Source organism: Nerophis ophidion, linkage group LG09 (assembly GCF_033978795.1).
Source record: "Nerophis ophidion isolate RoL-2023_Sa linkage group LG09, RoL_Noph_v1.0, whole genome shotgun sequence".
Lineage (NCBI taxonomy): Eukaryota > Metazoa > Chordata > Actinopteri > Syngnathiformes > Syngnathidae > Nerophis > Nerophis ophidion.
Genome location: NC_084619.1, coordinates 57,294,080 through 57,321,963, shown reverse-complemented (window position 1 = coordinate 57,321,963; position 27,884 = coordinate 57,294,080). Strand labels below are relative to the sequence as shown.

General features: G+C 40.9%; 3 protein-coding genes across 6 annotated transcripts in view; 2 read left to right on the top strand and 1 right to left on the bottom strand.

The window, feature by feature from the left end:
* The window catches only part of slc17a5 (solute carrier family 17 member 5), a 36,296-nt gene extending 25,322 nt beyond the window's left edge, over positions 1–10,974 (top strand). The window contains exons 8-11 of the mRNA XM_061911315.1: positions 2,888–3,020; positions 3,077–3,224; positions 3,356–3,446; positions 8,723–10,974. Of these exons, the coding sequence (XP_061767299.1) occupies positions 2,888–3,020; positions 3,077–3,224; positions 3,356–3,446; positions 8,723–8,872 (522 nt within the window). The 3' untranslated portion in view covers positions 8,873–10,974. The remainder of the gene's footprint in view (positions 1–2,887; positions 3,021–3,076; positions 3,225–3,355; positions 3,447–8,722) is intronic.
* Positions 10,975–11,857: 883 nt separating this feature from the next.
* LOC133559499 (elongation factor 1-alpha 1) lies at positions 11,858–23,870 on the top strand. Of its 3 annotated transcripts, XR_009808187.1 has the most exons (9): positions 11,858–12,054; positions 17,655–17,868; positions 18,842–19,021; positions 19,110–19,406; positions 19,495–19,645; positions 21,256–21,512; positions 21,645–21,879; positions 23,085–23,358; positions 23,577–23,870. XR_009808187.1 is itself a non-coding variant. In XM_061911316.1 (8 exons), the coding sequence occupies exons 2-8, from the start codon at positions 17,725–17,727 to the stop codon at positions 23,207–23,209; spliced, it is 1,389 nt and encodes a 462-aa protein (XP_061767300.1). In that variant the 5' UTR covers positions 11,858–12,054; positions 17,655–17,724; the 3' UTR covers positions 23,210–23,870. The 3 variants fall into 3 exon arrangements, 2 of the variants coding, with proteins under 2 accessions (XP_061767300.1, XP_061767301.1); XM_061911316.1 differs by having other exon boundaries at positions 23,085–23,870; XM_061911317.1 differs by lacking the exon at positions 11,858–12,054 and adding an exon at positions 12,341–12,361 and having other exon boundaries at positions 23,085–23,870.
* Positions 23,871–23,924: 54 nt separating this feature from the next.
* The window catches only part of ddx43 (DEAD (Asp-Glu-Ala-Asp) box polypeptide 43), a 28,839-nt gene continuing 24,879 nt past the window's right edge, over positions 23,925–27,884 (bottom strand). For both annotated transcript variants that reach the window (XM_061911313.1, XM_061911314.1), the window contains exons 16-17: positions 24,174–24,347; positions 23,925–24,091 (exon numbers count right to left, since the gene is read on the bottom strand). In XM_061911313.1, coding sequence (XP_061767297.1) covers positions 24,192–24,347 — 156 coding nt within the window. In that variant the 3' untranslated portion in view covers positions 23,925–24,091; positions 24,174–24,191. The remainder of the gene's footprint in view (positions 24,092–24,173; positions 24,348–27,884) is intronic.

The window sequence follows — 27,884 nt, the reverse complement described above, 5'->3', positions numbered from 1 at the left end:
AGTGAATAATATATACATTTACCTATACAACTCCACAGTGATCTTCTGGTGTATTTGCTGAGGAATTTGTGAAACTGAAACAATACCAAAAGAATGCCATTGGAAGTTAATAATACTAACACCGACACGTGTAAATGTGTTAGCACATTAGCTAATGCTAACAAGGCTAGTTTGATATTGGAAAACTTACAAACGTTGCTTGGATTGATGAATTTAAAATCCATTGAAGTAGAACGCTATGGATGGTTAGAAGATGGAACAGCACTTCTACCTTTGGTTAGAAGCTCAATCTAAACCGAAGGGCACTGCCGCAGAAGCTATTTGCATTATGGCTGTCAGCGAAGAAAAATCCAAAAATTAGCTGCACCGTTTTATAAGCCGCGGGTGGAAAAGCGTAGGAAAATACAATTTTATATGCACACTAAAACAATATGTAGATTTTACAGTCAACAAACTGGCAACTCAGTGCCCTAAATTTTACTGCGAAATAGTGTTTTTGTTTTTTTTAAACATGTTACGGTAAGCAGAAAAACAGTATTACTATTTTTCTTTTTTTTCTTTTTTTTTTTTTACATGAAGTCACCAGAATTTGGCTAAAAAATGTACAGTGGTTGTTCAACATATTACTGTAAATGGGAAAAACACTACCACTTTCTGAGCCGCTAGCTTTTTACCATGAAAAAAACCTGTGGAACCGTAATACACAGTCAAAACAGCAACAGTAGATTTTATGGTAAAAAAAACCTATCAGCTACATGGCCAGAAATTTTACCGTCAAAATACAGTGGTTAAGTTTTGCATTCATATGCTGTGAAAACCACCAACATTTTTACCAAAATAACTATTGTCATTTATACAACTTGATGGATAATTTGCTTTGAAATCATAGGTTTTTTTTTGTCAACAAGTTTTTTTTTTAAAAGTATGATAATACATTTGTTGCAATATTTAAGTTAAAAAAAAAGCATGCGATTTCATTCAGTAAATTAATTTTTCTGTCCAAATTGAAAAAAATTAAAACATTTAATAAGATAAAAAAAGATAAAGTACTTAACGCATATTATTTCCAGGTGTTTGCGTGCCATATAAAATAATGTGGCGAAACAGATCTGGCCCCCGGGCCTCAAGTTTGGCACATGTGCTCTAGACTTTATGACAGGATCTCTATGTTCGTTTTAGGGATTTTTACTGCAAAAAGGAGAGTCAAAGAAACCTTTTAAGGACTTACTGCAAAAAACCTTGTCAAAGATCCTCCAGTGTTATGCTTGTTTGAAGGATTTACTGCAAAAACACTAGTCAAAGCTTTTCCAGTGTTATGCTCGTTTTAAGATTTTATTGCAATACTCTCGTCAACGATCCTCTATACGACAGGAGTGTTATGCGCGTTTGAGGGATTTACTGCAAAAACACTATTCAAAGATCCTCTATACAACAGGAGTGTCATGCTCGTTTTAGGGATTTACTGCGAAAACAATAGTCAAAGATCATCGACACGACAAGAGTGTCATGCTCGTTTTAGGGATTTCCTGCCAAAAGGATATTCAAAGATCCTCTTTATGACAAGAGCGCTGCCCTCATTAAGGACTTACTGCAAAAACACTAGTCAACCCTCTATATCAGTGGTCCCCAACCACCGGTCCGCAGCTCGATTGGTACAGAATAATTTTTTAGAATTTTTTTTTTTTAATTTAATAATAAAAAATAAAAAAATATTTATTTTTTATTAAATCAACAAAAAAAAACACAAGATACACTTACAATTTGTGCACCAACACAAAAAAACTCCCATTTTAATGACAAAGAAAAAAAAAAGAAAGCATTATACTCTAAAGATTTACTGCAAAAAATAGTCAAAAATCATCTATACAACAGGAGTGTTATGCTAGTTTTTTGGATTTACTGCAAAAACACGAGTTAAAGATCCTGTGTACGACAGGAGGATTTAATACAAACATGCTAGTCAAAGATCCTCTATATGACAGTAGCGCTATGCTCATTGTCAGGATTTACTGCAAAAACCATAATCAAAGATACTCTAAAGATTTATTGCAAAAAAAAATCAAAGATAATCTTTACAGAAGGAGGGTTATAGTAGAACAGGAGTTCTAGTATCTGTAATGCTAGTTTATTGGATTTACTACAAAAACACGAGTTAAAGACCCTTTATACGACAGGAAGATTTAATACAAACATGCTAGTCCAAGATCCTCTATACAACAGTAGTGCAATGCTCATTGTCAGGATTTACTGCAAAAACCATAATCAAAGATCCTCTATAGGAGAGGAGCGTTATACTCTAAAGATTTACTGCAAAACAGTCAAAGATCATCTATACAACAGGAGGGTTATGCTAGTTAATTGGATTTACTGCAAAAACATGTGTTAAAGTTCTTCTATATGACAGGAAGATTTAATAAAAACATGCTAGTCAAAGATCCTCTGTACGACAGTAGCGCTATGCTAATTGTCGGGATTTACTGCAGAAACCATAATCAAAGATCCTCTATTGGAGAGGAGCGTTATACTCTGAAGATTTACTACAAAAAACAAATAAAGATCATCCATACAACAGGAGTGTTGTGCTAGTTTATTTGGTTTACTGCAAAAATGTGAGTCAAAGATCAAGACGACAAGAGTGCTATGGATTTATTGCAAAACTGCCAGTCAAAGATCCTCTCTACATGACAGGAGTTTTATGCTGGTTTTAAGGATTTATTGCAGGACTGCTGGTCAAAGATTTGTCTATTTATATGATTTCATTGTTCCGCCAGTTCAATGGATGACTGCACTACTTGAGTCAACCAACAGAGGGCGGCGTGTGATGTGCTTGTTGCTATAGAAACGGAGCAGATTGTAATGTAAAGATGGATTTGCTGCCCCACTTCAGAACGGAGTGTTGTCTGCTCTGCCTTACCTGGGCTGTGCCGTGTGCGCCATTCTCAGCGGCCAGTTGGCAGACTACCTGCGGGAGAAGTGCTCCTACCCCACCGTCACCGTCAGGAAGACCTTCACCATCATCGGTAGGTTCTTGTACTTCCAATCCCGGGACCCAGGGACTACAGGTATGTGTGTGCAGGTATGATCGGACCGGGCATCTTCCTGGTGGCGGCGGGCTACACGGGCTGCAACTACACGCTGGCCATCGCCTTCCTCACCATCTCCTCCTCGCTGGGCGGCGTGTCGTCGTCGGGCTTCAACATCAACCACCTGGACATCGCTCCCTCGTAAGGCCGCTACATTAGGTCCGCCCACGTGTGACGATAACCACAGAACAGGAAGAACATAACGCGATCCATCAAGATTGCTCACGCAAACTCCCAGCACTGACCAGGCCGTGTCGTTGTGGTCCTGGCAGGTACTCGGGCATCCTGCTGGGCATCACCAACTCCTTCGCCACCATCCCCGGCATGGTGGGACCGCTCATCGCCAGAAGCCTCACTGCAAACGTAAGAACCTCTTTTTTCTGCCATTTTCGTTTCATTACATCTTGTCAAGGGACAATAAATACTAAGAGATATTCTTAAGAGTAGTCAGTGTACAGGAATATAGATCATGTGTCGACACACAGATGTTTCTTATACATTTATTTGTCACAAAGAAATGTATATTTTAGAAGAAATAAATATTTTGACATATTTTAGCCACACCAGACCCTAAGCCGCAGATTTATACCGGTACAAAATATTTTGTAATGTTTATTTACGTACGTACCTTCAGTGTTTCCAAACGGTGTCTGTACCACGGCAGTAAAACGGCTGATCAAACAAAAAAGAAGTCATCGTACGTTGTGAAATTAGTTATTTACACAATGTTTATTTACATATTTTAATTGATTTGAGAAGTGTCTGTAACACTGCTGTAAAACGGCTGATCAACCAAAACAGAAGTCATTGTGCGTTGTGAAATTAGTTATTTACACAATGTTTATTTACATATTTTAATTGTTTCAAAAAGTGTCTGTAACACGGCAGTAAAACAGCTGATCAAACAAAACAGAAGTCATCGTACGTTGTGAAATTAGTTATTTATTGGGGCGGCATAGCTCGGTTGGTAGAGTGGCCGTGTCAGCAACTTGAGGGTTGCAGGTTCGATTCCCGCTTCCGCCATCTTAGTTACTGCCGTTGTGTCCTTGGGCAAGACACTTTACCCGCCTGCTCCCAGTGCCACCCACACTGGTTTAAATGTAACTTAGATATTGGGTTTCACTATGTAAAGCGCTTTGAGTCACTAGAGAAAAGCGCTATATAAATATAATTCACTTCACTTCACTTCACATTTACACAATGTTTATTTACATATTTTAATTGTTTCAAAACAGTGTCTGTAACACAGCAGTAAAACGGCTGATCAAACAAAACAGAAGTCATCGTACGTTGTGAAATTAGTTATTTACACAATGTTTATTTACATACCTTCATTGTTTCCAAACGGTGCATGTAACACGGCAGTAAAACGGCTGATCAAACAAAACAGAAGTCATCTAAATTACTTATCTAGTAACCTACTCAGTGGCCTAGTGGTTAGAGTGTCCGCCCTGAGATCGGTAGGTTGTGAGTTCAAGCCCCGGCTGAGTCATACCAAAGACGCTAAAAATGGGACCCATTACCTCCCTGCTTGGCACTCAGCATTAAGGGTTGGACTTGGGGGTTAAATCACCAAAAATGATTCCCGGGCGTGGCATCGCTGCTGCCCACTGCTCCCCTCACCTCCTAGGGGGTGATCAAGGGTGATGGGTCAAATGCAGAGAATACTTTCGCCGGATTTAGTGTGTGTGCGGCAATCATTGGTACTTTAACTTTATATACACAATGTTTATTTACATACCTTCATTGTTTCCAAACGGTGCCTGTAACACGGCAGTAAAACGGCTGATCAAACAAAACAGAAGTCATCGTACGTTGTGAAATTTGTTATTTTCACAATATTTATTTACATATTTCAATTGTTTCAAAACCGTGTCTGTAACAAGGCAGTTAAACGGCTGATCAAACAAAACAGAAGTCATCGTCATGGACCCACTAGCTGCGCGAGCTAGCTCTCCAATCAGCTAAACAGACTCAATAACTCCACAGTGACGTTTTGGTGAGTTTCCGAAACTAAAATACCTAAAAGATCACATAAAAGTAATGCCATTGTAAGTTAATAATACTAACACAGACACTTGTAAACGTTTTAGCATATTAACTAATGCTAATGACACTAGCTTGATTATGATAGCACGTACAAATATGAAAACACTCCTACAAACATCACACATGGGACGGTTTAGTAAGTAAGAATTGTTTTAGTTGTATTGTAAAACTTACAAACGTTGCCTTGATTGAAGAATTAAGAATCCATACGAGTAGAAACGCTATGGACATGCTATATTTTAGAGATTTACTGCAAAAACACTAGTCCAAGAGCCTCTATACGACAGGAGTGCCATTCTGTTTCTAAAGATTTACTGAAAAAACAGTCAAAGATTCTCTATACGACAGGAGTGTTATGCTTGTTTTGGAGATTTACTGATGAAATGCAAGTCGAAGATTCTCTATACGACAGGAGTCCTGTGCTGTTTGTAAGGGATAACATTGTAGTCAAAGATCCTCAAATGACAGGAGTGCTATGCTCTAGGGATTTACTGCAAAAATGCTGGTCAAAGATCCTCTATACGACAGGATTGCTATGCTGGTTTCAGGGATTTACTGAAAAAGGGGAGTCAAAGATCCTCTACACCTCCAGACGACAGGAGTGATATGCTTTTTATGGATTTAATGCGTGGGTTCCCTCCGGGTACTCCGGCTTCCTCCCACTTCCAAAAACATGCACCTGGGGATAGGTTGATTGGCAACACTAAATTGGCCCTAGTGTGTGAATGTGAGTGTGAATGTTGTCTGTCTATCTGTGTTGGCCCTGCGATGAGGTGGCGACTTGTCCAGGGTGTACCCCGCCTTCCGCCCGATTGTAGCTGAGATAGGCGCCAGCGCCCCCCGCGACCCCGAAAGGGAATAAGCGGTAGAAAATGGATGGATGGATGGATTTACTGCAAAAATGCTGGTCAAAGATCCTCTATACGACAGGATTGCTATGCTGGTTTCAGGGATTTACTGAAAAAGGGGAGTCAAAGATCCTCTACACCTCCAGACGACAGGAGTGATATGCTTTTTATGGATTTACTGGAAAAATGCTTGTCAAAGGTCCCTTATATGACTGGTGGTTTGCTTGTGGCAGGGATTTACTGCAAAAAGGGGAGTCAAAGATCCTTTATACGCCATACAACAGGAGTTCTTTAGTCTTTTTAAGGATTTACTGAAAAAATGCTAGTCAAAGATCCTCTACGCCAGGGGTGGGCATTACGTCGATCGCGATCGACTGGTCGATCTCGGAGGGTGTGTCAGTCGATCTCAAGCCAGGCATTAAAAAATATACATAAAAATGAGCAATCATCAATCATACCAAGACTTCACTTTCGTCAGTTGTTTGACATTCTCGGCACCCGAGGATCTTGTGAGATGACGCTGGCTGCTGCAAGCTCATATTTAAGAAAAAAATCACTAACAGGGCGGACGTAGAGAAACACATTTTATTTCTAGAGACTCTGTACCTACTGTCAAAACAAAATAAGAGTCTCAGAAAGCTAGCGTGCACAAGCTAGCAAGCTACGGAGTTTGATGCCAATGTATTTCTCCCCCGCCCTCAGCGACCGCTTTCTCACTTGCTTGCCCACCCGCACACTCACTGACGTCACTCACCTGCTGCCAGACATCAAAGGGCCACACACATATGCTACTCTCATAACAAAGTGTTTAAAAACGAGTATGCAAGTTGGATAAATGAGATGCCAAATCCAACCACTTTCATGTGGTATTGGACAGAAAGGAGGACTTTTTTTTTCCTCCATTTGAAAATGCGGACGTTATCAGCACCACTGTCTAATTCCAATCAATGCAAGTCATCAGAATCAAATACACCAACTTATATTCTTGTCTTCATGAAAGAAAGGAATCTGTGTGTTAAACATGCTTGTATTATCATTAAACACCATTAACTTGTTAACAAAAATGTCTCTTTCATAAATAAATAAATATAAATTATAAATAGGAATGAGGTAGATCTCCTCGACTTGGTCAATTGAAAAGTAGCTCGCCTGCAGAAAAAGTGTGAGCGCCCCTGCTCTACGCGAAAGGAATGCTCTGCTTGTTTCAGGGATTTACTGCAAAAAGGGGAGTCACAGATCCTCAAAACCCCCAGATGACAGGAGTGCTATGCTTTTTATGGATTCACTGCAAAAATGCTTGTCAAAGATCCTCTATACTGCCAGACAGGAGTGCTACGCTTTTTTAAGGATTTATTGGAAAAATGCTTGTCAAAGATCCTCAATACGACAGGTGGTTTGCTTGTCTCAGGGATTTACTGCAAAAAGGGGAGTCAAAGATCCTCTATACGCCATACAACAGGAGTTATTTAGTCTTTTTAAGGATTTACTGCAAAAGTGTTAGTCAAAGATCCTCTATGTGACAGGAATGCAATGCTTGTTTCAGGGATTTACTGCAAAAAGGGGAGTCAAAGATCCTCAAACCCCCCAGACGACAGGAGTGCTATCCTTTTTATGGATTCACTGCAAAAAGGGGACTCAAAGATCCTCTATACCCCCAGACGACAGAAGTTCTCTGCTCTTTTTAAGGATTTACTTAAAAAATGCTTGTCAAAGATCCTCTATACTGCCGGACAGGAGTGCTATGCTTTTTTAAAGGAATTTACTGGGAAAATGCTTGTCAAAGATCCCCTATATTACAGGTAGTTTGCTTGTGTCAGGGATTTACTGCAAAAAGAGAAGTCAAAGATACTCTATCCTCCATACAACAGGAGCTCTATGCTCTTTTTAAGGATTTACTGCAAAAATGCTTGTCAAAGATCATCTAAACTGCCAGACAGGAGTGCTATGCTTTTTTAAAGGATTTACTGGAAAAATGCTTGTCAAAGATCCTCAATACAACAGGTGGTTTGTTTGTGTCAGGGATTTGCTGCAAAAAGGGGAGTCAAAGATCCTCTATCCTCCATACAACAGGAGTTATATGCTCTTTTTAAGGATTTACTGCAAAAATACTAGTTAAAGATCATCTATACTGCCAGACAGGCGTGCTATGCTTTTTTTAAGGATTTGCTGGAAAAATGCTTGTCAAAGATCCCTTATATGACTGGTGGTTTGCTTGTGGCAGGGATTTACTGCAAAAAGGGGAGTCAAAGATCCTCTATACGCCATAGAACAGGAGTTTTTTAGTCTTTTTAAGGATTTACTGCAAAAATGCTAGTCAAAGATCCTTTATGCGACAGGAATGTTATGCTTGTGTCAGGGATTTACTGCAAAAAGGGGAGTCAAAGATCCTCTATCCTCCATACGACAGGAGTTCTATGCTCTTTTTAAGGATTTACTGCAAAAATGCTTGTCAAAGATCCTCTATACTTCCAGACAGGAGTGCTATGCTTTTTTTAAGGATTTACTGGAAAAATGCATGTCAAAGCTCCTCAATACAACAGGTGGTTTGTTTGTGTCAGGGATTTACTGCAAAAAGGGAAGTCAAAGATCCTCTATCCTCCATACGACAGGAGTTCTATGCTCTTTTTAAGGATTTACTGCAAAAATGCTAGTCAAAGATCCTCTAATGAAAGCAGAAGCGCTTCGTCTTCATGACTCTCTGGCCAACAAACGTCATAAAATGAAGGTGTGGTCTTCTTCTAGAACACCATAGAAGAATGGCAGATGGTCTTCTTCATCGCCGGCGCCATCAACGTGTTTGGAGCCACCTTCTACACGCTCTTTGGACAAGGGCGAGTGCAGCCTTGGGCCCTGCAGGCGTCCCACAGCAAGTCAGTCTTGAACCAGTCTTGAGTCAGTCTACATGGAAGCCGCTGCTGTTCATGTCTGCAATGTAGAATGCTCCAGAAAAGCTTTTTCCTCACACGGAAAAGTACAAAAATAAATCAACTATCACCAAAACATCTGGAGTGTGGACAAAAAGTCAGGATTATACGGTAAAAAAAATGGCAGCTCAGTTGCAGAATTTTACCGTAAAACCTGTTTTTTTGTAAATGCTGCTTTGGCTTCTTTAAAGTTGGGCTAACAGGGAAAAATAGGATTATTTTCAGGGTAAAATGAAAAAAGGCAATAAATACTGAGCAGAGTGAGTAAAATAGGAAAAAACATGTTTTTTTTTCTCCTTCCCACCTCAACTATTTGAAAGTAATTATGGTATTCGAGGAATAGAATTTGATGATTATTTCAAAAGAGTGCAAAATGAAATGATTTACTGTATACGCACTAACAAAGAACTCAGCAGGCCTTCATAACCATCATGTAATTAAATATATGCCACAATGTTCTATTACCTTTGAAAATGGGTGGGGGGACAGTTTACGTTTCCTCAAATTTTTGAGAAATTAAAGAATATTTTCAATCAATTGTGTCTGCAAGTTAGGGAAGTAGAAATAAATCAATGTCATGTTTTCATTTTCTTGTGTTATTACCACCAAAATCTTTTTAAATTGATCTTTATGTACTTAGTTGAATGTGAAAAAAAAAAAAAGAAGTCAGATGTTACGGTAAAAAATATTTTTTTAAATGGCTGCCCAGTCACCCGAATGCAGCTGAGATAGACTCCAGCACCCCCCCGTCACCCTGAAAGGGACAAGCGGTAGAAAATGGACGGGCTGCCCAGTCGCCGGAATTTTACTACTTTGTCCACTTTGGACTGGACTCTCATGGTTGTGTTGGATCCACTATGGATTGAACTTTCACAGTATCATGTTAGACCCGCTCGACATCCATTGCTTTCGGTCCCTTATGAGGTCCTCTCCAAGGTTTCTCATAGTCATCATTGTCACTGATGTCCCAATGTGTGTGAGTTTTCCTTGCCCTTATGTGGGCTCTACCGAGGATGTTGTTGTGGTTTGTGCAGCCCTTTGAGACACTTGTGATTTAGGGCTATATAAATAATCATTGATTGATACTATAAAAATAAGTGATGTTTTTCTATTTACAGTATTGCGCTGTAAAAAACTAACTTTTACGGTAAAAATTGGTGGAGCGGAGATACCAGATTTTTACTGTAAACATGTAAATTTTAGTTTTGTACAGAAAACTGCAACTTTCAGTCAACTTTTACCGTTTGTCCATGAACTGTAATCACTGGAAGAAATAACGTAGACTCATCGGTAAAAACTGGCAGTTCAGTCTGCACCAAAATTCCATTGGTGACCTTTTTCAATTTACAGTAGTAAGTCACTTTAAATGTCACCCTAAAATTCTGGGAACTGAGTTGCTGTTTTTTTTTTTTTTTTTTTATTGCGGTATCTACAGATTTAAAAAAAAAAAATGTTTTTTACGATATACACGGACACTTTCAGCGATTCTTTAGTTCTCAGGTGTGGTTTGTAAACCACGTAGCTTTTTACGTGAAAGAGGTCACATCCGGTTTGCACTTTATGTTGCACTTGTGCCTTATTTACACTACAAAACTTGAACCTACATGAAGGGACCTGTGTGTTTTTTTACTGATGTACACAAACTGTCATTACTTGGGAAACAGTTCATGTCTTCAATCGTTTGACGTCTGTCATGCAACCGCCATCAGAGCTCGTGTGATTTATACTTCCATGCAAACTACAGCATGACATGTAAATAAGGAGTCATTTGAGTCCCATAGATAGTTTATTATTGGCCCTCGATATTGATCAGTAGTGAGCATTGTCACCATGACATGGATTGTTTGAGCATTTATTGACTAACATGATGTCATCTTTAATTCACAGAATATATCAATGGTTGGAATCTTTCTGCAAAAATTTTTTTTTAATTAAATTGAGTGACTGAAAAAAAGTTTAACTCTGAATGTTTTAACATCCTTAGCTCCGCCCCTTCAATGTTTGTTATCATTTGAAGATTTTGTCTCATTTTCTTATAGGCATTATGTAATAAAATCACCAAAAATCAAACTATGTGTAATTATTTTATAGACTACACAAAAAGGGGGGGTCCTTTTTTTCCCCTTTGTCATAAAAAAGGGACGTTTTTGTCATGAAAAAGGGAGTTTTTTGTGGTTTTTGCACTAATTGTAAGTGTATATTGTGTTTTTATGTTGATTTAATAAAAAATAAAAAAATAAAAATTTTTTTTGTATAAAAAAATTATTCTGCGGCCTGGTACCAATCGGGCCATGGCCCGGTGGTTGGGGACCACTGATCTAGTGTACATGCATATGTGTAGAAAAACAAGGATGGAATATTTAACCCTCAACTCAACAATGAGTAGATGAGTGTTATGTGTGTGTAAATATGTAAATAAATAAACACTGAAATTCAAGTATTTCTGTTATTTATATATATATGTATGTATATATATAAAATAAGATAAATATATATATATAGATAACTATAATTAATTGAAAATCAAGTATTGACTTGATTTGGTGCATCTATGAATCTAGCGGTAAACATACTCCTCACCTCTTAACTACGCCCCGCCCCGACCACGCCCCCACCTCCCGAAATCGGAGGTCTCAAGGTGTGTATTCTACTAATACAAGTTTCAATCAATCATTAAGAACATTTGTCATAATATTTTTATCAATGTTAGCAGGAGCTAACATTACATATGAACATTGACATGTTAGTCTGAATATAGTAAAAAAATTAGAACAAAAAGTGATCCGAAATTATTTCGTTTTGTCGTGCACGTGCAGGTGTACCTAATGAAGTGGCTTCCTGCCAGGGGAGGTTGAATTCCCGCGCGCCCCCTGCTGGTCTTCTGGCGGTACAACTGCGCCTTTAAAAAAAAAAAAAAGCCTGATAAAAAAAACAGAAACCCCAGCGTGGTGTGAAATGACACAAATGTGCTCACCGGAAGAGAACTATTCCGCTTTCTATGGATCTTGTCCCGGTCCCAAGTTGAGACGTGCGCGCGCGCCAATTACGCAACCCTCCCCTCCCGCCAGTCGGCGCGCTCCCGCGGTAAAATCGCCAGCGTCTGTCGTCGCGTGTGCGCGTGACCTGCATTGACCGGCTGCTCCTGCTGAGGTAAGTCAGCTTTGCCTCCTTTTTTTTTTTTTTTACGTGCTTAAAAGTCCGCCCGCTGCTTCGGACACTGGCCCCGGGAATGTGACGCCTGCTGCCGGGGGAACGGGAGGTAAGGGACGATGCAGGAAGATGGCGCAGGATGGAGGCGACTTTCGACGTTTCGCTCCAAAAAAAACGACGGGAGTTGGCGCAGTTGTTTTTCTTTCTTCCGCGGGCTTGTTTGTGAAGAAGAGCGCACTGCGGCACTGCAGTGACGCTCCTGAAGACGGAGGAGGAGGAGGATGATGATGATGTTTGCAACATTCATGTGAGGATTCCTGCTCACCAGCACACGGCGATACGTCGACTATCGTGATGATTAATCGATGCTACAAGAGACGTTTGCGTCGCCCTGAACGTGACTTCATGGCGACGCAGACAGAAAGATGCTGATGCGAGTAGAAAAATGGTGATTTAAATAAACAAAACATTGCAGAGTGGGATGGATGGATGGAGGAAGGATGGCTGCAAAACAAAAACGTACTGACGCTGCATCACCGACATATCCAAAACAACAACAAATCATTTTCAAAAGTCGGTAGCAAGTTTTTACTTGTGGTGCCACATTGTTCCTCACGGGGCAGCAGAACACAAAAACAGTCACTTCTGATGCTACAGTCGTTCCTCACCTAGCTTAGTTTTATGTGTATTTTACAGTGCAGTATTTGTTTTACCCTTTGAAATCGTTTTTAATCATATTTATTTTTATATCGTTTTTAGGGTCCGCCCTGCTTATGGCAAAGGACTCCACAGGAGTCCTTTGCCATAGGCAAGGACCCTATTGAATCTGGTGCGTTTTATTCTTTCTTTATTATTATTATTATTCCGCCGCCTCTTTGAACCTTAATTTGACCCACTGACCATGCTTCAAAACTCACCAAATTTCACACACATCAGAACTGGCGAAAATTGCCATCTAATAAAAAAACCAAACCCCAAAAATGAAAAATGCGCGCTAGCGCCCCCTACGAAAAAAAAAAACAGACTGCTTGTAACTTCCGTTAGGAATGTCGTAAAGACATGGAACAAAAACCTCTATGTAGGTCTGACTTAGACCTAGATTCCCCATTAGAAATGCCTATTCCCAAAATCAACAGAAAGTTTGCAAAAACTCATTCAAAGCAAAATTTTCGCAAAAAATGCTATTTTTGCCTCTTTGAGCTGCAATTTGACCCCCTTAAAATGCTTCAAAACTCACCAAACTTGGCACACACATCAGGACTGGCAGAAATTTTGATCTAATGAAAAAAAAAAAAAATAAAACTCAAAATTGCGCTCTAGCGCAATTTTTCAATAAAACACAGAAAAAACTGCTTCCAGGAAGAAAACACAGACAAAACTGCTTGTAACTTCCGGTAGGAATGCCGGAAAGACATGAAACAAAAACTTCTAGGTAGGTCTGACTTAGACCTACATTTCGATAATTGACATCCTTCGGCAAAAATCAACAGGAAGTTAAAAATTGCCCCTTCAAAATAAAAGTTTTGTGAAAACCCGTCACCTTTCTTCAAAAGTTATCTCCTCTGAGCCCGTTTGTCGTTTCGGCTTCAAACTCGCACAGGGGAGACTTTGAACCCTTCTGATTAAAAGTATAGATCAAAGTTTTGATAAGTTTTCAGGTTTTGATTTTACGCGCCTTCAAAAAACCCCTGCGCAACTTTTCCTAAAAAATGACGTTTTTGCCTCTTTGAGCTGTAATTTGACCCACTTAAAATGCTTGTAAGTGCTAGTTAAAGCTCTGTTATGCAGACCGAAAGCCATTTATCAACAACATCCAGAATCGCCGATCTGTAATTTCACCCCCTTAACATGCTTCAAAACTCACCAAATTTTACACACATATCAGGACTGGCAAAAACTGCCATCTAATAAAAAACCAAACCCCAAAAATCTAAATTGCGCTTAGCGCCCCCTAGGAAAAAACCCAGACAAAACTGCATGTAACTTCTGTTAGAAATGTCGTAGAGACATGAAATAAAAACCTCTATGTTGGTTTGACTAAGATCGGGACCCGGGACACGGCGGCGGCGGCCAACGGCGGACCCGACCAACGCTGCTTGCAGCTTTAATTATATTCATTTTTTCTATTCAGTTATTGGCATACTTGCCAACCTTGAGACCTCCAAATTCGGGAGCGTCCCGGAAGAGTTAGTGCTGCAAGGGGTTCTGGGCATTTGTTCAGTTGTGTTACGGTGCGGATGTTCTCCCGAAATGTGTTTGTTCACCCCTATATTAGCGTCCCTTCACTGGCTCCCTGTGCGTTACCGAATCAATTTTAAACTCCCATTTGTTTTTAAATGTCTAGTGCTTCTGCCTCACAATACAGAGGTCCTGCAGTACTGGGTTCAATCCCAGGCTCGGGATCTTTCTGTGTGGAGTTTGCATGTTCTCACAGCGAATGCGTGGGTTCCCTCCGGGTACTCCGGCTTCCTCCCACTTCCAAAGACATGCACCTGGGGATAGGTTGAGGTGTGTGAATGTGAGTGTGAATGTTGTCAGTCTATCTGTGTTGGCCCTGCGATGAGGTAGCGACTTGTCCAGGGTGTACCACGCCTTCCGCCCGATTGTAGCTGAGATAGGCGCCAGCGCCCCCCGCAACCCCAAAGGGGAATAAGCGGTAGGAAACGGATGGATGGATGGATGTCTAAACAACCTCGCACCAACATATCTCTCCGACCTCCTTCAGCCTTACTGCCCCACCCGATCCCTAAGATCAGCCGCTACTGACGTTCCCTGACACAAGGCTGAAGCTTAGACGTGACAGAGCTTTCGCCGCTGCTGCTCCCAAGCTCTGGAACGACCTACCTCTGAGTGTTAGACAAGCCTCCTCTCTTCCTGTTTTTAAATCTCTCTTAAAAACATACTTTTATTCCTTGGCTTTTAACACTGAGTGAAATCCATCCTGCAATGGCACCCCATTATACACCTGCTGTGAACCTGTTTTTATGTTTTATTTATTTTATTTTTTTATCATGTTCTGTTTGTTTTGTGTTGTTTGCTCGGTTCTCGTATTATCTTTTGACCTGCCCATTGTACAGCACTTTGGCTACCCCTGTGGTAAATTTTAAATGTGCTTTATAAATAAAGTTGATTTGATTTGTCATTCTTGTTTGATGTGGGTTCACAGTGTGGCGCATATTTGTAACAGTGTTAAAGTTGTTTATACGGCCACCCTCAGTATGACCTGTACGGCTGTTGACCAAATATGCCGTGTATCCACTCATGTGTGTGTGACAGCCTCTTATTTTGTGTGAGTGGGCCGGCACGCTGTTTGTATGTAGGAATTTTACTCATCCTTCCCCAGCGTTTTACCTTTCTCCTCATTTTTACAGGGCGCCTTGTGGCGACCCATCAGCGTTCCTGTTCTGTAACCCTGTACACTGTTTGTTTGTCTAATCTTGAACGGGTTTGACCTGAAAACAAAGTTTCGTTGTACATGTACAATGACAATAAAAACCTATCTATCTATCTATCTATGTAAAAGCGGACGTGACGACAGGTTTGTGGAGGACACTAAAGGCAGTGTCTTTAAGGCACGTCCCTAATGTTGTTGTCCGGGTGGAAATTGGGAGATATTTGGGAGAATGGTTGCCCCGGGAGATTTTCGAGATAGGCACTGAAATTCGGGATATGCACTGAAATTTGTGGGTCTCCCAGGAAAATCGGGAGGGTTGGCAAGTATGGTTATTGGTGGAGCTAAGGATAATATTTGAATATTGTTTTTAATATTGGCGTGCAGCACTTCGGAAACATTTTTGTAGTTTAAATGTGCTATACAAATAAAGTGGATTGGATTGGATTGATATATTTATCTTATTTTCTATTATGTTGGGCCACTTCACAAAAATCCTCACCAAGCAGGGCTCAAGTGTGATGAATGCTAACAACACGGCGGATAATCCATCCATTCATTCATCCATCCATTTTGTACCACTTGTACCTTTTGGGGTGGCGGGGGGTGCTGGAGTCTATCACAGCTGCACATGGGCAGAAGGCGGATAACACCCTGGACAAGTCGCCACTGCATCGCAGGGCCAACACAGATAGACAACATTCACACTCACATTCACACACTAGGGGCAATTTAGTGTTGCCAATCAACCTATCCCCAGGTGCATGTCCTAGAAGGGAACCCACGCAATCACGGGGAGAACATGCAAACACCGCACAGAAAGATCCCGAGCCCAGGATCAAACCCAGGATCTTTGTATTTTGAGGCACAGATCACCAACTTTTTGATGCACTTCACTTTCAAGGCCTGCCTCATCCATAACACATCCATAGTGAGGCCCTGGCGTGGGCCACGTCATGCCAACAAGACCGCTATCAGCAATCAAGAGATGACCTAGATGCAATTCATCCCCGACGTCGTCACCTTTACATAACACCTGCGGAGCCTTGGAATAACAACGCAGGACTAGGAATGCTAACAACACCTCTAACGGTCGTATCTGTGACCGTCGAGTGGGCCCAAGTTTTGGCAGAACAATTTACGCCCGTGGTTTTGGCACATGGAAGCCAAGTTCTAACTTGGAGGGATTACCCAGGTTGTGATGACGTACTTCCACGGAGTGGCCTTGTTGTAGTGGCCGGGTCGTATCATCATTCGCGGTCAATTGAACGAGTATGACGATCCTCCTGGTAGGGGGGTATCCCTTTATGGAGGATGCCGGTGTCTTACTTTGTTTAACGTGGGGAGACTGGTGCGCAGAGAGTCACCACATGATCCTTGACAGATCCAGGTCAGGGCCCAGCGGCATGGAGTCCAAGACGACTGGGGACCCTTTTCTGCTGCAGCCTTCATCCGCCATCCCGGCCGTTGTGGCGCTCCATAGGGTTAGCAGTCATTCTCCGCCTGTTCCACCGTTGGGGTCTTGGATTGTTATTTCTCCCTAACTGGGCCCACATGAATGTAGGGGTGCCTTCTTCCGCCATCGCAGTCGTTGGGGTAGTTCTTACATCTACCGTCTTCCGCCTGCTCTGCCGTTGAGGTCTTCACCGTATCCCTGGCTAGGGGGCAGTCAGGTACTAGGCCTTTGCCGAGGGCCACCCGGGGTAACAGTAGTAAAGGGGGTAACTTCCTAGTGCCCCAAGACCCCATAGAGGAGCCTCCACTGCCGGATGCACTTTAACGTCATGCCCAGGACACAGGAACCAATAGGTAAGACACATTGGTTTTGCATTATCAGTCCCCTTTGAGGTGGCACACAACCCCGTGAAAAAGTTAGTCGATTAATGGCTAATTCCAATCCTTTGTTTTGAAACTTCGTCCTTGGTTGTGTGCGTTGACGAGTAGGAAGGGGTGTCCAGATTCTCCGTAAGATTAGGGGAAGGGCTAAGGCTAGATCGTTTTAGTTTAATTTGCAGAAAGCTCAGGACATCAGCGTCAAGTAACTTCCTCTTAATAAGCCTTAAAAAAGACCAGTAAGAAAACCATGCAGCTCACGTAACAAGTATCTGACTTGGGACTTCCTCTCTCCCATTATTCTTCCTGATGGAGCATGATTTCACGTAGCTTGTTTCTCGTCAAGTGAGCATGTTTGTTTCTGACTCTGTTACAGTCTAAACCAGAATCTCCGTCAGTTCTAGAAGCCCCCGACCGCATCTTGTCTTCAGCACGGGCCAGTCGCAATGGGGAAGGAGAAAGTCCACATCAACATTGTCGTGATCGGCCACGTGGACTCTGGGAAGTCCACTACCACGGGCCACCTCATCTACAAGTGCGGCGGCATCGACAAAAGGACCATAGAGAAGTTCGAAAAGGAAGCTGCTGAGGTGAGAACGCGGAATAGAGGCCTTCGGATTCTTTGCTAAAGTATCTCACAGCGCGTTTCCTGCAGCCATATCGGAGGGCTTTCTTCACCCAGAATCCTTGTTTTCTATGGCGCTACACCTAATACTTCTGAACGTTGTAGTGGAAAATAACATTGCATCGGCTTTGATACAATGGAGAAATACTGTGAGTCATTAGATAAGAAGTCTCTTTGTCCCTATTAGGAGAAAACAGTCATTATTGGGTGTAAGGATCCGTACTAGATCGACAAGTCTGAGTGGAGTGGAGACATCATCGTTAATTTCTGGGATGTTTCATACTCTGACTTGGTGAACTACTATTTTCAACACAGCCCATTTTTCATTTTGAAGGAACTTTCGGAATTATAAGAGTCTAGAAGCTGTGACTACTTTGTTTGTGGAAGGGTTTGTGACGTTTAAACCCAGGGGACGTCACATTGTCAACTTTGGAGTCATGCACTCCCAGAAATGATCCAACACAAGTTTGACACCCTGGATGATCACAGATAACCAATTTAAGGTAATCTCAGCAGGACTGGGAGAATGATATTCTCATGTCGCTTCACTTTTGTGTTATGTGGAGGCTACAGGCAACATATGAGAAGTAGAGTATCCATTATCAATACCACGACTATCAAAGTGCTTCAATCAAGCACATAGAATTAAGGTAAAACCGATAAAAGCTAGTAATATCTCTCCCACCTCGGTTGTAGCGGTTGACAATCGCACACGTCGTCGGCATTATGAGTATCACTAGATGGACAATCAGCAACAATTACAAACAAAGCCTACCAATATGGCCATCGGCAATGCATTGTGGGAAATGTAGAATAATTCGAAGGACGAGTGACTCTCCTGATATCAGTGATAATCTGGTGCTGCTGTGCCCAAAGACTGTTGGCATTTTTTATGCTAAATGTTTGATCAAGCTAACCCCGACTGTGATCACTCTCAGATGGGGAAAGGCTCGTTTAAGTACGCCTGGGTGCTGGACAAGTTAAAGGCAGAGAGGGAGCGTGGCATCACCATCGACATCTCTCTGTGGAAGTTTGAGACCTCCAAGTATTATGTAACCATCATCGATGCCCCGGGCCACAGGGACTTCATCAAGAACATGATCACCGGGACCTCTCAGGTAGGTAACATGAGGACGAAGCACACGCAGAAAAACCTCTCTCAAGTACTCCAAACGGTCTGAGCTTTTTCATCGTCTGTGTTTTTAGGCCGACTGCGCCGTGCTCATTGTGGCCGCCGGCGTCGGGGAATTTGAGGCCGGTATTTCCAAAAATGGGCAGACCCGTGAGCACGCCCTGCTGGCCTACACTCTGGGTGTCAAGCAGCTCATTGTGGGCATCAACAAGATGGACTCCACCGAGCCAAACTACAGCCAGAAGCGCTACGAGGAAATTGTCAAGGAAGTTAGCACTTACATCAAGAAGATTGGCTACAACCCAGACACCGTTCCATTCGTGCCCATTTCTGGATGGAACGGCGACAACATGCTGGACGCCAGCCCTAATGTAACTGACAGCCTTCATTTCGATGGATCTCCACAAATGTGCCGGCCTTCGCTCTGTTGAATATGTCAATTGCCCTTTTCTGTTGTAGATGCAATGGTTTAAGGGGTGGAAGATCAATAGGAAGGATGGCAATGCATCGGGTACCACACTGCTGGAAGCTTTGGATGCCATTCAACCACCCACCCGTCCAACAGACAAACCTCTTCGTCTGCCTCTTCAGGATGTCTACAAGATTGGAGGCATGTCAACTACAAGCATTCCCAGGCCTAGGGACTTAATCAATAAAATCAATCAAGTATCGGATTTAAACCCTCAGCTTTTTGGGGATCTTACAACGTTCTTTGTTGCCTTCCGTGAAAGAGCCGTCAGGTGTCCAAAAAAATACCTTATGGCAGGGGTGCCCAAACATTTTCCAGAGGGCCACTGACTGCCAAATCAAAGGATGCGGGGGCCAATTTGGTAGTTTTCACTTTCAAAACCAGTACAATAAATAGGGCTCGAAAGGCCACATGATTTTGCAATGCTTTTAGCTTTGTTTACAATATAAAAGTGAGCATCAAAGTGGATTAAAATGGATCGTTCAGAATAAACTGAGGCAAACTGTACCCTATTCTAAAGGCTCGCTACCTGGAAAAAATAAAGAAAAATGGTGTATTTGACTCATAAGAGCTATGAGTACATCCGGTGGATGAGAGATTGGATTAATATTTTTTAAAAAGCACTGCCAAATTTTTCTTTATTTCATCACCAGTGTCAGTTTTAATACCAACGAAGGATTTCAGAATGCAAAGTTTGTTAACGCATATTGTCCTCTGTTCAAATTGTGCGTAATCTACGGTTTTCCTCTCAAGTACGAGATGTGTGAGGTCCCTCAACCACGTTTCAACAAACCCATTGTTACTTTTAAATACTTAACCTCTCCAAAAAATAATGCCTTTTTGTGCTTACCAAAGACTAAAAGTAAACAGACCTGTTTTTTTTCCAAAATACTGTATGTTGTCACCTGCTTGGCTAACACTAGCATCCTACTAAATGCTACGTGTGAAACAAAATTTCCTGAATTTCCCTGAACTTCCTTCGGCTTTGCTTTCACACAAGAAATTAGAAACATTTCACTAAATCCTTTTTTAATCTGAAGCAATCATGACCACGATTGTGGCACTTAATGATACAGCACGTTCCCGCCATGTTTTGAACTTGTAAAAGAAAAAAACTAACTAAAACTTAAGCACAGAGTCTTGCATTCGGCCAGGTAAATAAGCGATTCGGAGTCTAGCAAAACTCACAATGCAATGTGTTTCCACATCACACTTTCAAGCCCTAAAGATTGTTTTCAAAGAAGTAGAAAATGCAATTTCGGTAACTATTTTGTGTGAATGCTGAAGAGCCGAAGCCGAACTTAAATGCTAACAGCGTGCTAACTGAGCTAAAATTAACTAAAAAAGCTACCATGCTAACATGTTGATAGTTATCATGAATAAATACAAAAAAAACCCCGCTAAATTAGCAAAAAAGATACCACGATGGTAGAATGCTAACAATTGTGGCGCGTGCTGTTAAAAAAAAAATCTTCGGGCCGTAAATGTCCCCCTGCGCCGCACTTTGGACATCCCTGCCTTATGGTGTTAAATGCAGTATTGATCAGAACCTTGTAAACATTCTAGAGTTTCCTTTAGGATCCATAACGTGGCCACTTAACCTAATTTAGCCACCAGCATTGAAAATTACCCGAATTTTGGTAAACATGGTGGTCTTCCATTGCATCTTCCAGGTATATAACAGTTTAAGAATCGTAATAAAATCCTACATCTGGACTGAAATATTTTGACCCGGCGCTGTCTATGCTCAGGTATTGGAACCGTGCCTGTCGGCCGCGTGGAAACAGGCATCCTTAAGCCTGGCATGGTGGTGACCTTCGCCCCGGTCAACATAACAACCGAGGTGAAGTCAGTGGAGATGCACCACGAGGCGCTGTCCGAGGCCCTACCCGGCGACAACGTGGGCTTCAACGTCAAAAACGTGTCCGTCAAGGACATCCGCCGAGGAAACGTGGCTGGCGACAGCAAGAATGATCCGCCGCAGGAAGCTGCCAGCTTCACTGCTCAGGTATCCGAAGAGTTTCTTAAGCAACTCTGGCATTACACGCATTGGGCTCCTGAAAGTTTTCAGTTTGGAATGACCGGAAGGAACGGGGTCAAAGACAAATCCCAACATGCCAAAGGTCTGTCGTGTTTGCAGGTTATCATCCTGAACCACCCCGGCCAAATCAGTGCCGGCTATGCTCCTGTGCTGGACTGTCACACGGCTCACATCGCCTGCAAGTTTGCCGAGCTCAAGGAGAAGATCGACCGCCGCTCAGGCAAGAAACTGGAAGACAACCCCAAATCCCTGAAGTCTGGAGATGCTGCAATTGTAGACATGACTCCCGGCAAGCCCATGTGTGTCGAGAGCTTCTCTGAGTATCCTCCACTGGGTAAGTCCAAGGAAAACGTAATTTAGGTATTTTGACACCAGACTCTCTTCACCTCACAGAAATGTGGAGTTAGTCTCCCTGTTGCAGTCATTCCCCTCCTCCGAGAAGACTCTTCAAGAGGGCCTGCAGGCTCGCCATCTTTGTTGTTGTTCTTCTCAAAAGTTAATTTGGTGTGGAAGAACTTCAGCCATGACTCAAAACCAGGGCTGTGCTCTTTTTTCTGGGAAAATTCATGCTGCAACAGAAAATACCTTCCCTTTTAGTTGTTTGTAGAACGGGTAGCTAGCTAGTCTTTCATTAGATTGTTAAGATTTCTTGGAAGTTTTTGCTAATTCAAAGATGTTTAAGCCACAAAGATCCAATCATAGACAAGGGCCGAGAAGTTCTTGCTGAACCCATGATTGATCCAACTGATGTGTTCTACAAAAATTTGGTGCTTATTTAGTATCATCTTGGCACTTGTCAATGTTGGGTGGCATTATTCAGTTTGAAATAAAACAAATCATCCTGTAACAACTTTTTCACTTCTGATAAAATGCTGATACTGGAGCCTTGGGTATTGGCTGATACTAATATTGATCCGACACGATTAAAGCACAAATCATACACACATTACTTCGTGTGGAATATTAAAAAAGTTTGTTCAAGTAAAGTGACTCAAACAGTGGTAGGTATGAAAAACAACCTTTTAATTATCAACTTTCTGAATGGACTTATGCTGTATTTCATTAAGTTGAAGTGGAGTGGTATTTTTTTCTATTGCTGCCACTAGTGGTAACAATAATTCATGACGTTAAGCCCCATGATGCAAACACGTTTGTTACCCGATACTTCCAAATACACTTCTGCCTTGAAGACTATCTGTAAATAATATAAGACTATAATTATTGGATATTTAAATGCCCTGTTTTACACTGCAGTACTGGTCAATTGAGGACATTTATTATGAATGTCTAGCTTGTGTGCTTAGCTGCTAGCTCCTTGTAGCCTTTCGCTTAACATGTTTAGCTTGGCTCAAACAGAAGACAAGACCAAACTTGTGTGTATTGCAGAACATTTCGATGTTAACTGGCTGTCCAGCTTTGCACAAGTGAACACGCTGCAGGATTTCTTGTATCGGTGCGCTTATGTCAGAGATTGTACATGCATGCTGATATTAGATATCAATATCGGGACACACCTAATTGAATGCTTTTGCTTTGCAGGTCGTTTCGCAGTGCGTGACATGCGGCAGACTGTGGCTGTGGGCGTCATCAAGGGTGTGGAAAAGAAGGCCTCCACCACTGGGAAAATCACCAAATCTGCCCAGAAGGCTCAAAGGAACAAATGAATGTTGTGCTACGCTGCCGACCCCAGGGTCTCCCAGGGCAGGACATCAGTCATCCGACTCCATCCTACAATTGGCTGCTTCAACTTAATAATCAAAGACTGGTTAATCATCACGATGCATCGCAAAACCATCCGAAGAAAAGAAAAACTGTAAGACCCTATTGTAGTTGGATTACCATGATATATAATGTAATATCACATAGTTTTAAGTGTGCACTGTTCATTTGATTCATGGCAATACCATTCTGTGATAGTGTACAACTTGAGGTATTACCATCCATCGCCTCTCTATATCCCTCCAGTACAGGTACTAGTGTGTTTACATGGTGAACGTTGTCTTTACTAGTGTCTGTTTTCTGTTTTTACAGCGCGCGTCGTACAAGCTGGGATTAGCGGTTAAAGACTACTGTATGTTCTTCTGAGTATTTAGTAGATGAGTATAACTTCATGTTTTCTTGTGGTTCAGCTTTAAAAAAAAGTATTTCAAACAAAATGTGTCCTTCCCAAGGGCCTACTAATAGGCCACCTAATTCTTAAAGCACTTTAATTGGCACTTTGCTAACTTTGCACTTGCTATGGAGATATTACAACATGAATAAGCTATCGCACCTTATTGTAGAATGGCACAAGCCGCTTTGCAACATTAAACACGTTCCACTCAACACGTTGAGCTGTTTTCTTTTGTGTTACTGTGTCTACAGTATGTACATACCAAGTGAATAAAATGTGTCTTTATTAAACAAAATATGGAATGTACGTAAACTATGTCAGAATAAACATACAGAAGTTTAAACATATCGGTTGCTAAGAAAATAGAGCTCGTCAAAAATAAGGCATCAACTGTACGTAAATTACAACATCAGGCTTCAGCTTCTGTGGTGTTCTGTAGAGAAAACCAAAGAGATGGAGACTTACTATGGGGTACCACAAACCCCTCTATACCCGTGCATGATGAGATGACTCACTTTAAAGAGGAGGATGGGTTACAATCCCCAATTTTGACTACGATCTCTGTTGCCGCGTCTTCCATCTCTGCCTCCTTGTCCTCGTCCTCCTCCATCCCTCGGACTGTACATCTCCTTCTCCTTCTTGTGCTTCTCGTATCGATCCGCCATTAGGACCAGCTCTACGGGAACCTCCTGCAATGAAACAAACATACATTCATTGGCAGGCAAGCTACTTGGAAAATGTAGGAAACTAAGCTACTAGTTACTCTCGATTTAATGTAGCTATCCCCAGAGAATTGTAGCAAAATACACAGAAAAAGAAGCTTGCTACACCAACACTACAAATATAATTATTAGGGCTGTCAAACGATTAAAATATCTAATCACAATCGCATTGTTCATAGTTAACTAAAAATTAATCGCGATTCGCAGAAAGACATCATTTTTCGTCATTGGTAGTTGTACCCTTGACAGATAATTTAAGTTTTTATTACCATGACTGTACAATACATTTGCTTTAATGAAATTAATTTGTTTTTAATATCATTTTCATAATAAACCATTATGCTTCTTGAAACAGCTTAACACGGGCGGCATAGCTCGGTTGGTAGAGCGGCCGTGCCAGCAACTTGAGGGTTGCAGGTTCGATTCCCGCTTGTGCCATCCTAGTCACTGCCGTTGTGTCCTTGGGCAAGACATTTTACCCACCTGCTCCCAGTGCCACCCACACTGGTTTAAATGGAACTTAGATATTGGGTGTCACTATGTAAAGCGCTTTGAGTCATTTGAGAAAAGCGCTATATAAATATAATTCACTTCACTTCACTTCAACACGAAAAGTACCGTATTTTTCGGACTAGAAGGGGTGCGACCTATACTCAGGAGCGACTTATGTGTGAAATTATTAACACATTACCTTGAAATATCAAATAATATTATTTAGCTCATTCACGTAAGAGACTAGACGTATAAGATTTAATGGAATTTAGCGATTAGGAGTGACAAGATTGTTTGGTAAATGTATAGCACGTTATATGTTATAGTTATTTGAATGACTCTTACCATAATATGTTACCAGGCACCTTCTCAGTTGGTTATTTATGCTTCATATAACGTACACTTATTCAGCCTGTTGTTCACTATTCTTTATTTATTTTAAATTGCCTTTTAAATGTCTATTCTTGGTGTTGGGTTTTATCAAATAAATTTCTCCCCAAAATGCGACTTATACTCCAGTGCGACTTATATATGTTTTTTTCTTCTTTATTATGCATTTTCGGCAGGTGCCACTTGTAGTCCGGAGTGACTTATACTCCGAAAAATACGGTATACACACGTTTTAAAGAGAATTTCAAAAAGAACTACAGTGCGTTGGTGTCTTGCCAGAATTCCTGTTTTGTCGGAATACAGAATTTGTATTCATGCTTCAGGAGCACTTGCACTTAGAAGAGAGGAGCTACACTTCAATGTTTAGATAGCAGTTTCACCCATTAATAACACAACATGTGCATTGTTACGATCATGATTTGATTGTCAAAGATGTTAGGTGATCATTTTCTACATGAATAAATGTTTCTGATATTCTGTACTTTACATGTTGTACAATTTAGGAGTAGTAGTAGTTAATTTTGGACATGTTAAAAACAGAGCAAAATAAAATAATGAAAAAACAAAATCATCTTGATAACATTAAAGTAAGGTACAGAGGGGCGGTATACCTCGGTTGGTAGAGTGGCCGTGCCAGACACTTGAGGGTTCCAGGTTCGATCCCTGCTTCCGCCATCCTAGTCCCTGCCGTTGTGTCCTTGGGCAAGACACTTTACCCACCTGACCCCAGTGCCACCCCCACTGGTTTAAATGTAACTTAGATATTGGGTTTCACTATGTAAAGTGCTTTGAGTCACTAGAGAAAAGCGCTATATAAATATAATTCACTTCACTAACAACAACAAAATCACAATGGAAACACATACAAAATGAAAACAACACATAATGGTTACATTTTTCTTATCCAAAAAGGGGTGAGAAGAAACAAAACGTATTTACTCCCACCCACATTTTATAAAGCAAATACCTAACTTTCTTATCATCAATATTATTATATATGTACTGGTCTTATTACAACATATCAATCTTTAAACCACTTTAATCACTTTTCTTTGGCACAAAAATACAGTACATATGTACAATATACACGTACTGTATATAGTCACATACATATAAATATTAATTGATGGTAACACCAACTAATAAATACCTACCCAAATAATAATAATTTTAAAAAAAATGTAAACATTGTGATTACTAGAAACCCTCATTCTTGTACATATTGAAAATCATGTCTTTGTATCGTTTTTGGTTTGTTTTTTAAAATAAAATTAAGGTTGGACATTCTTTTAATTTCGTATGAAAAATGTTCCATAGTTTTTAACCCCACTTATTGAAATACAAAAGCTTCTTCGTGTTGTGCGTATTTGGAATTATTCCTTTCAGTGATAAACTTTTGCACATTCCCAGGCAGTGAATTGTTTTTTGCTTTATATGTAATTTGTACTGTTTGTATTTCCAAAAGATCTTTAAATTTCAATAGTTTTGAATGTAAAATTTTTTTATTTATGTGATCACTATATCCTGTTTTATCAATGACCCTAATTTCTTTCTTTTGCAGGATGATGAGTAGATATAGTGTGCTTATGTAATTATTGCCCCAAACTTCTGCAGAGTAATGGAAGTTAAAAGCATTCTTATCTCTGCATGACAATGTTTTAACCTTCTCTACCTACGTAATAATACAATATAATATTCAGCCTGTTAAACATTCTGCAATTGTAGACTATCAACCAGAACAGGTTATAAACAAATATACCATAGCGATGGTAATGATGTCTGTAATTATCGAATGGGCGGCAGAGGGCAGTGGCAGGCATACTTGCGAATTAGACCTCATCTCAGTGGTAGCGAAGAAGAAGGCAAGTTTGTTCCAAGAGTCTTACTCCTTTATATCACTGCTGCCATTACAATACGCTTAATTTCAATCTGCCAAAAAAACATTTATTTAGGTAGAACTATCACAGAGTAACAGAATAGTATGATCGTAATGTGAGACTATTTTTTGTTGTTTTGTTGGTTAGATGTGAAGAGTAGCGCTATTATTGTGAAGCCGCCAACCGGACATGTGTGATTGGTATGAGAAAAGACTTGACATGTTTTGACGAAAATCCCAGGTAAAAGTGACTTTAGACTTCCTCTCTACCATCTTTGTTTCTGCTGAGCGTATATACCATCTCACATAAGCAGTTCAAATAACAATCTACAGTTTATGTTTTCAATACACTTAACTGTAAACCAAACACTGACGTGAAGCGTCTCTTCACTTCAAGCAGCAATGTGCGCTCAGCATTTGCTTCAATGATGCAGTCTCATGCCGATTGAAGGTAAAATTGTCTTGTCTTCTCCGGAGAATGACTTGCCATGGCGTTAGATCAGTTTTTTTCATAAGGTTCCCCTTTCTTAGTGCAGTTTGGCGAGCTATTTTCGAGCCGGTGCCTCAACAGTAACTGGATGCCAGTAAACATTTCCCTAAACTACAAAGGGTCAAAAACATTAATCGTGCGGTAAAAAAAATTAACACCGTTAAAAGAACTTATAGTTAACGCGGTATTATCGCGTTAAATTTGAAAGCCCTAATAATTTATACGCACACACATACACACTTATATATAATAATAT

Excerpts from the sequence above, each read along its gene's own strand:
- LOC133559499 (XM_061911316.1), top strand. The coding sequence starts at position 17,725 with ATGGGGAAGGAGAAAGTCCACATCAACATTGTCGTGATCGGCCACGTG. Across the intron at positions 19,646-21,255 it reads GGATGTCTACAAGATTGGAG|GTATTGGAACCGTGCCTGTC; the intron begins GCATGTCAACTA and ends GTCTATGCTCAG. Across the intron at positions 21,880-23,084 it reads CTCTGAGTATCCTCCACTGG|GTCGTTTCGCAGTGCGTGAC; the intron begins GTAAGTCCAAGG and ends TTTGCTTTGCAG.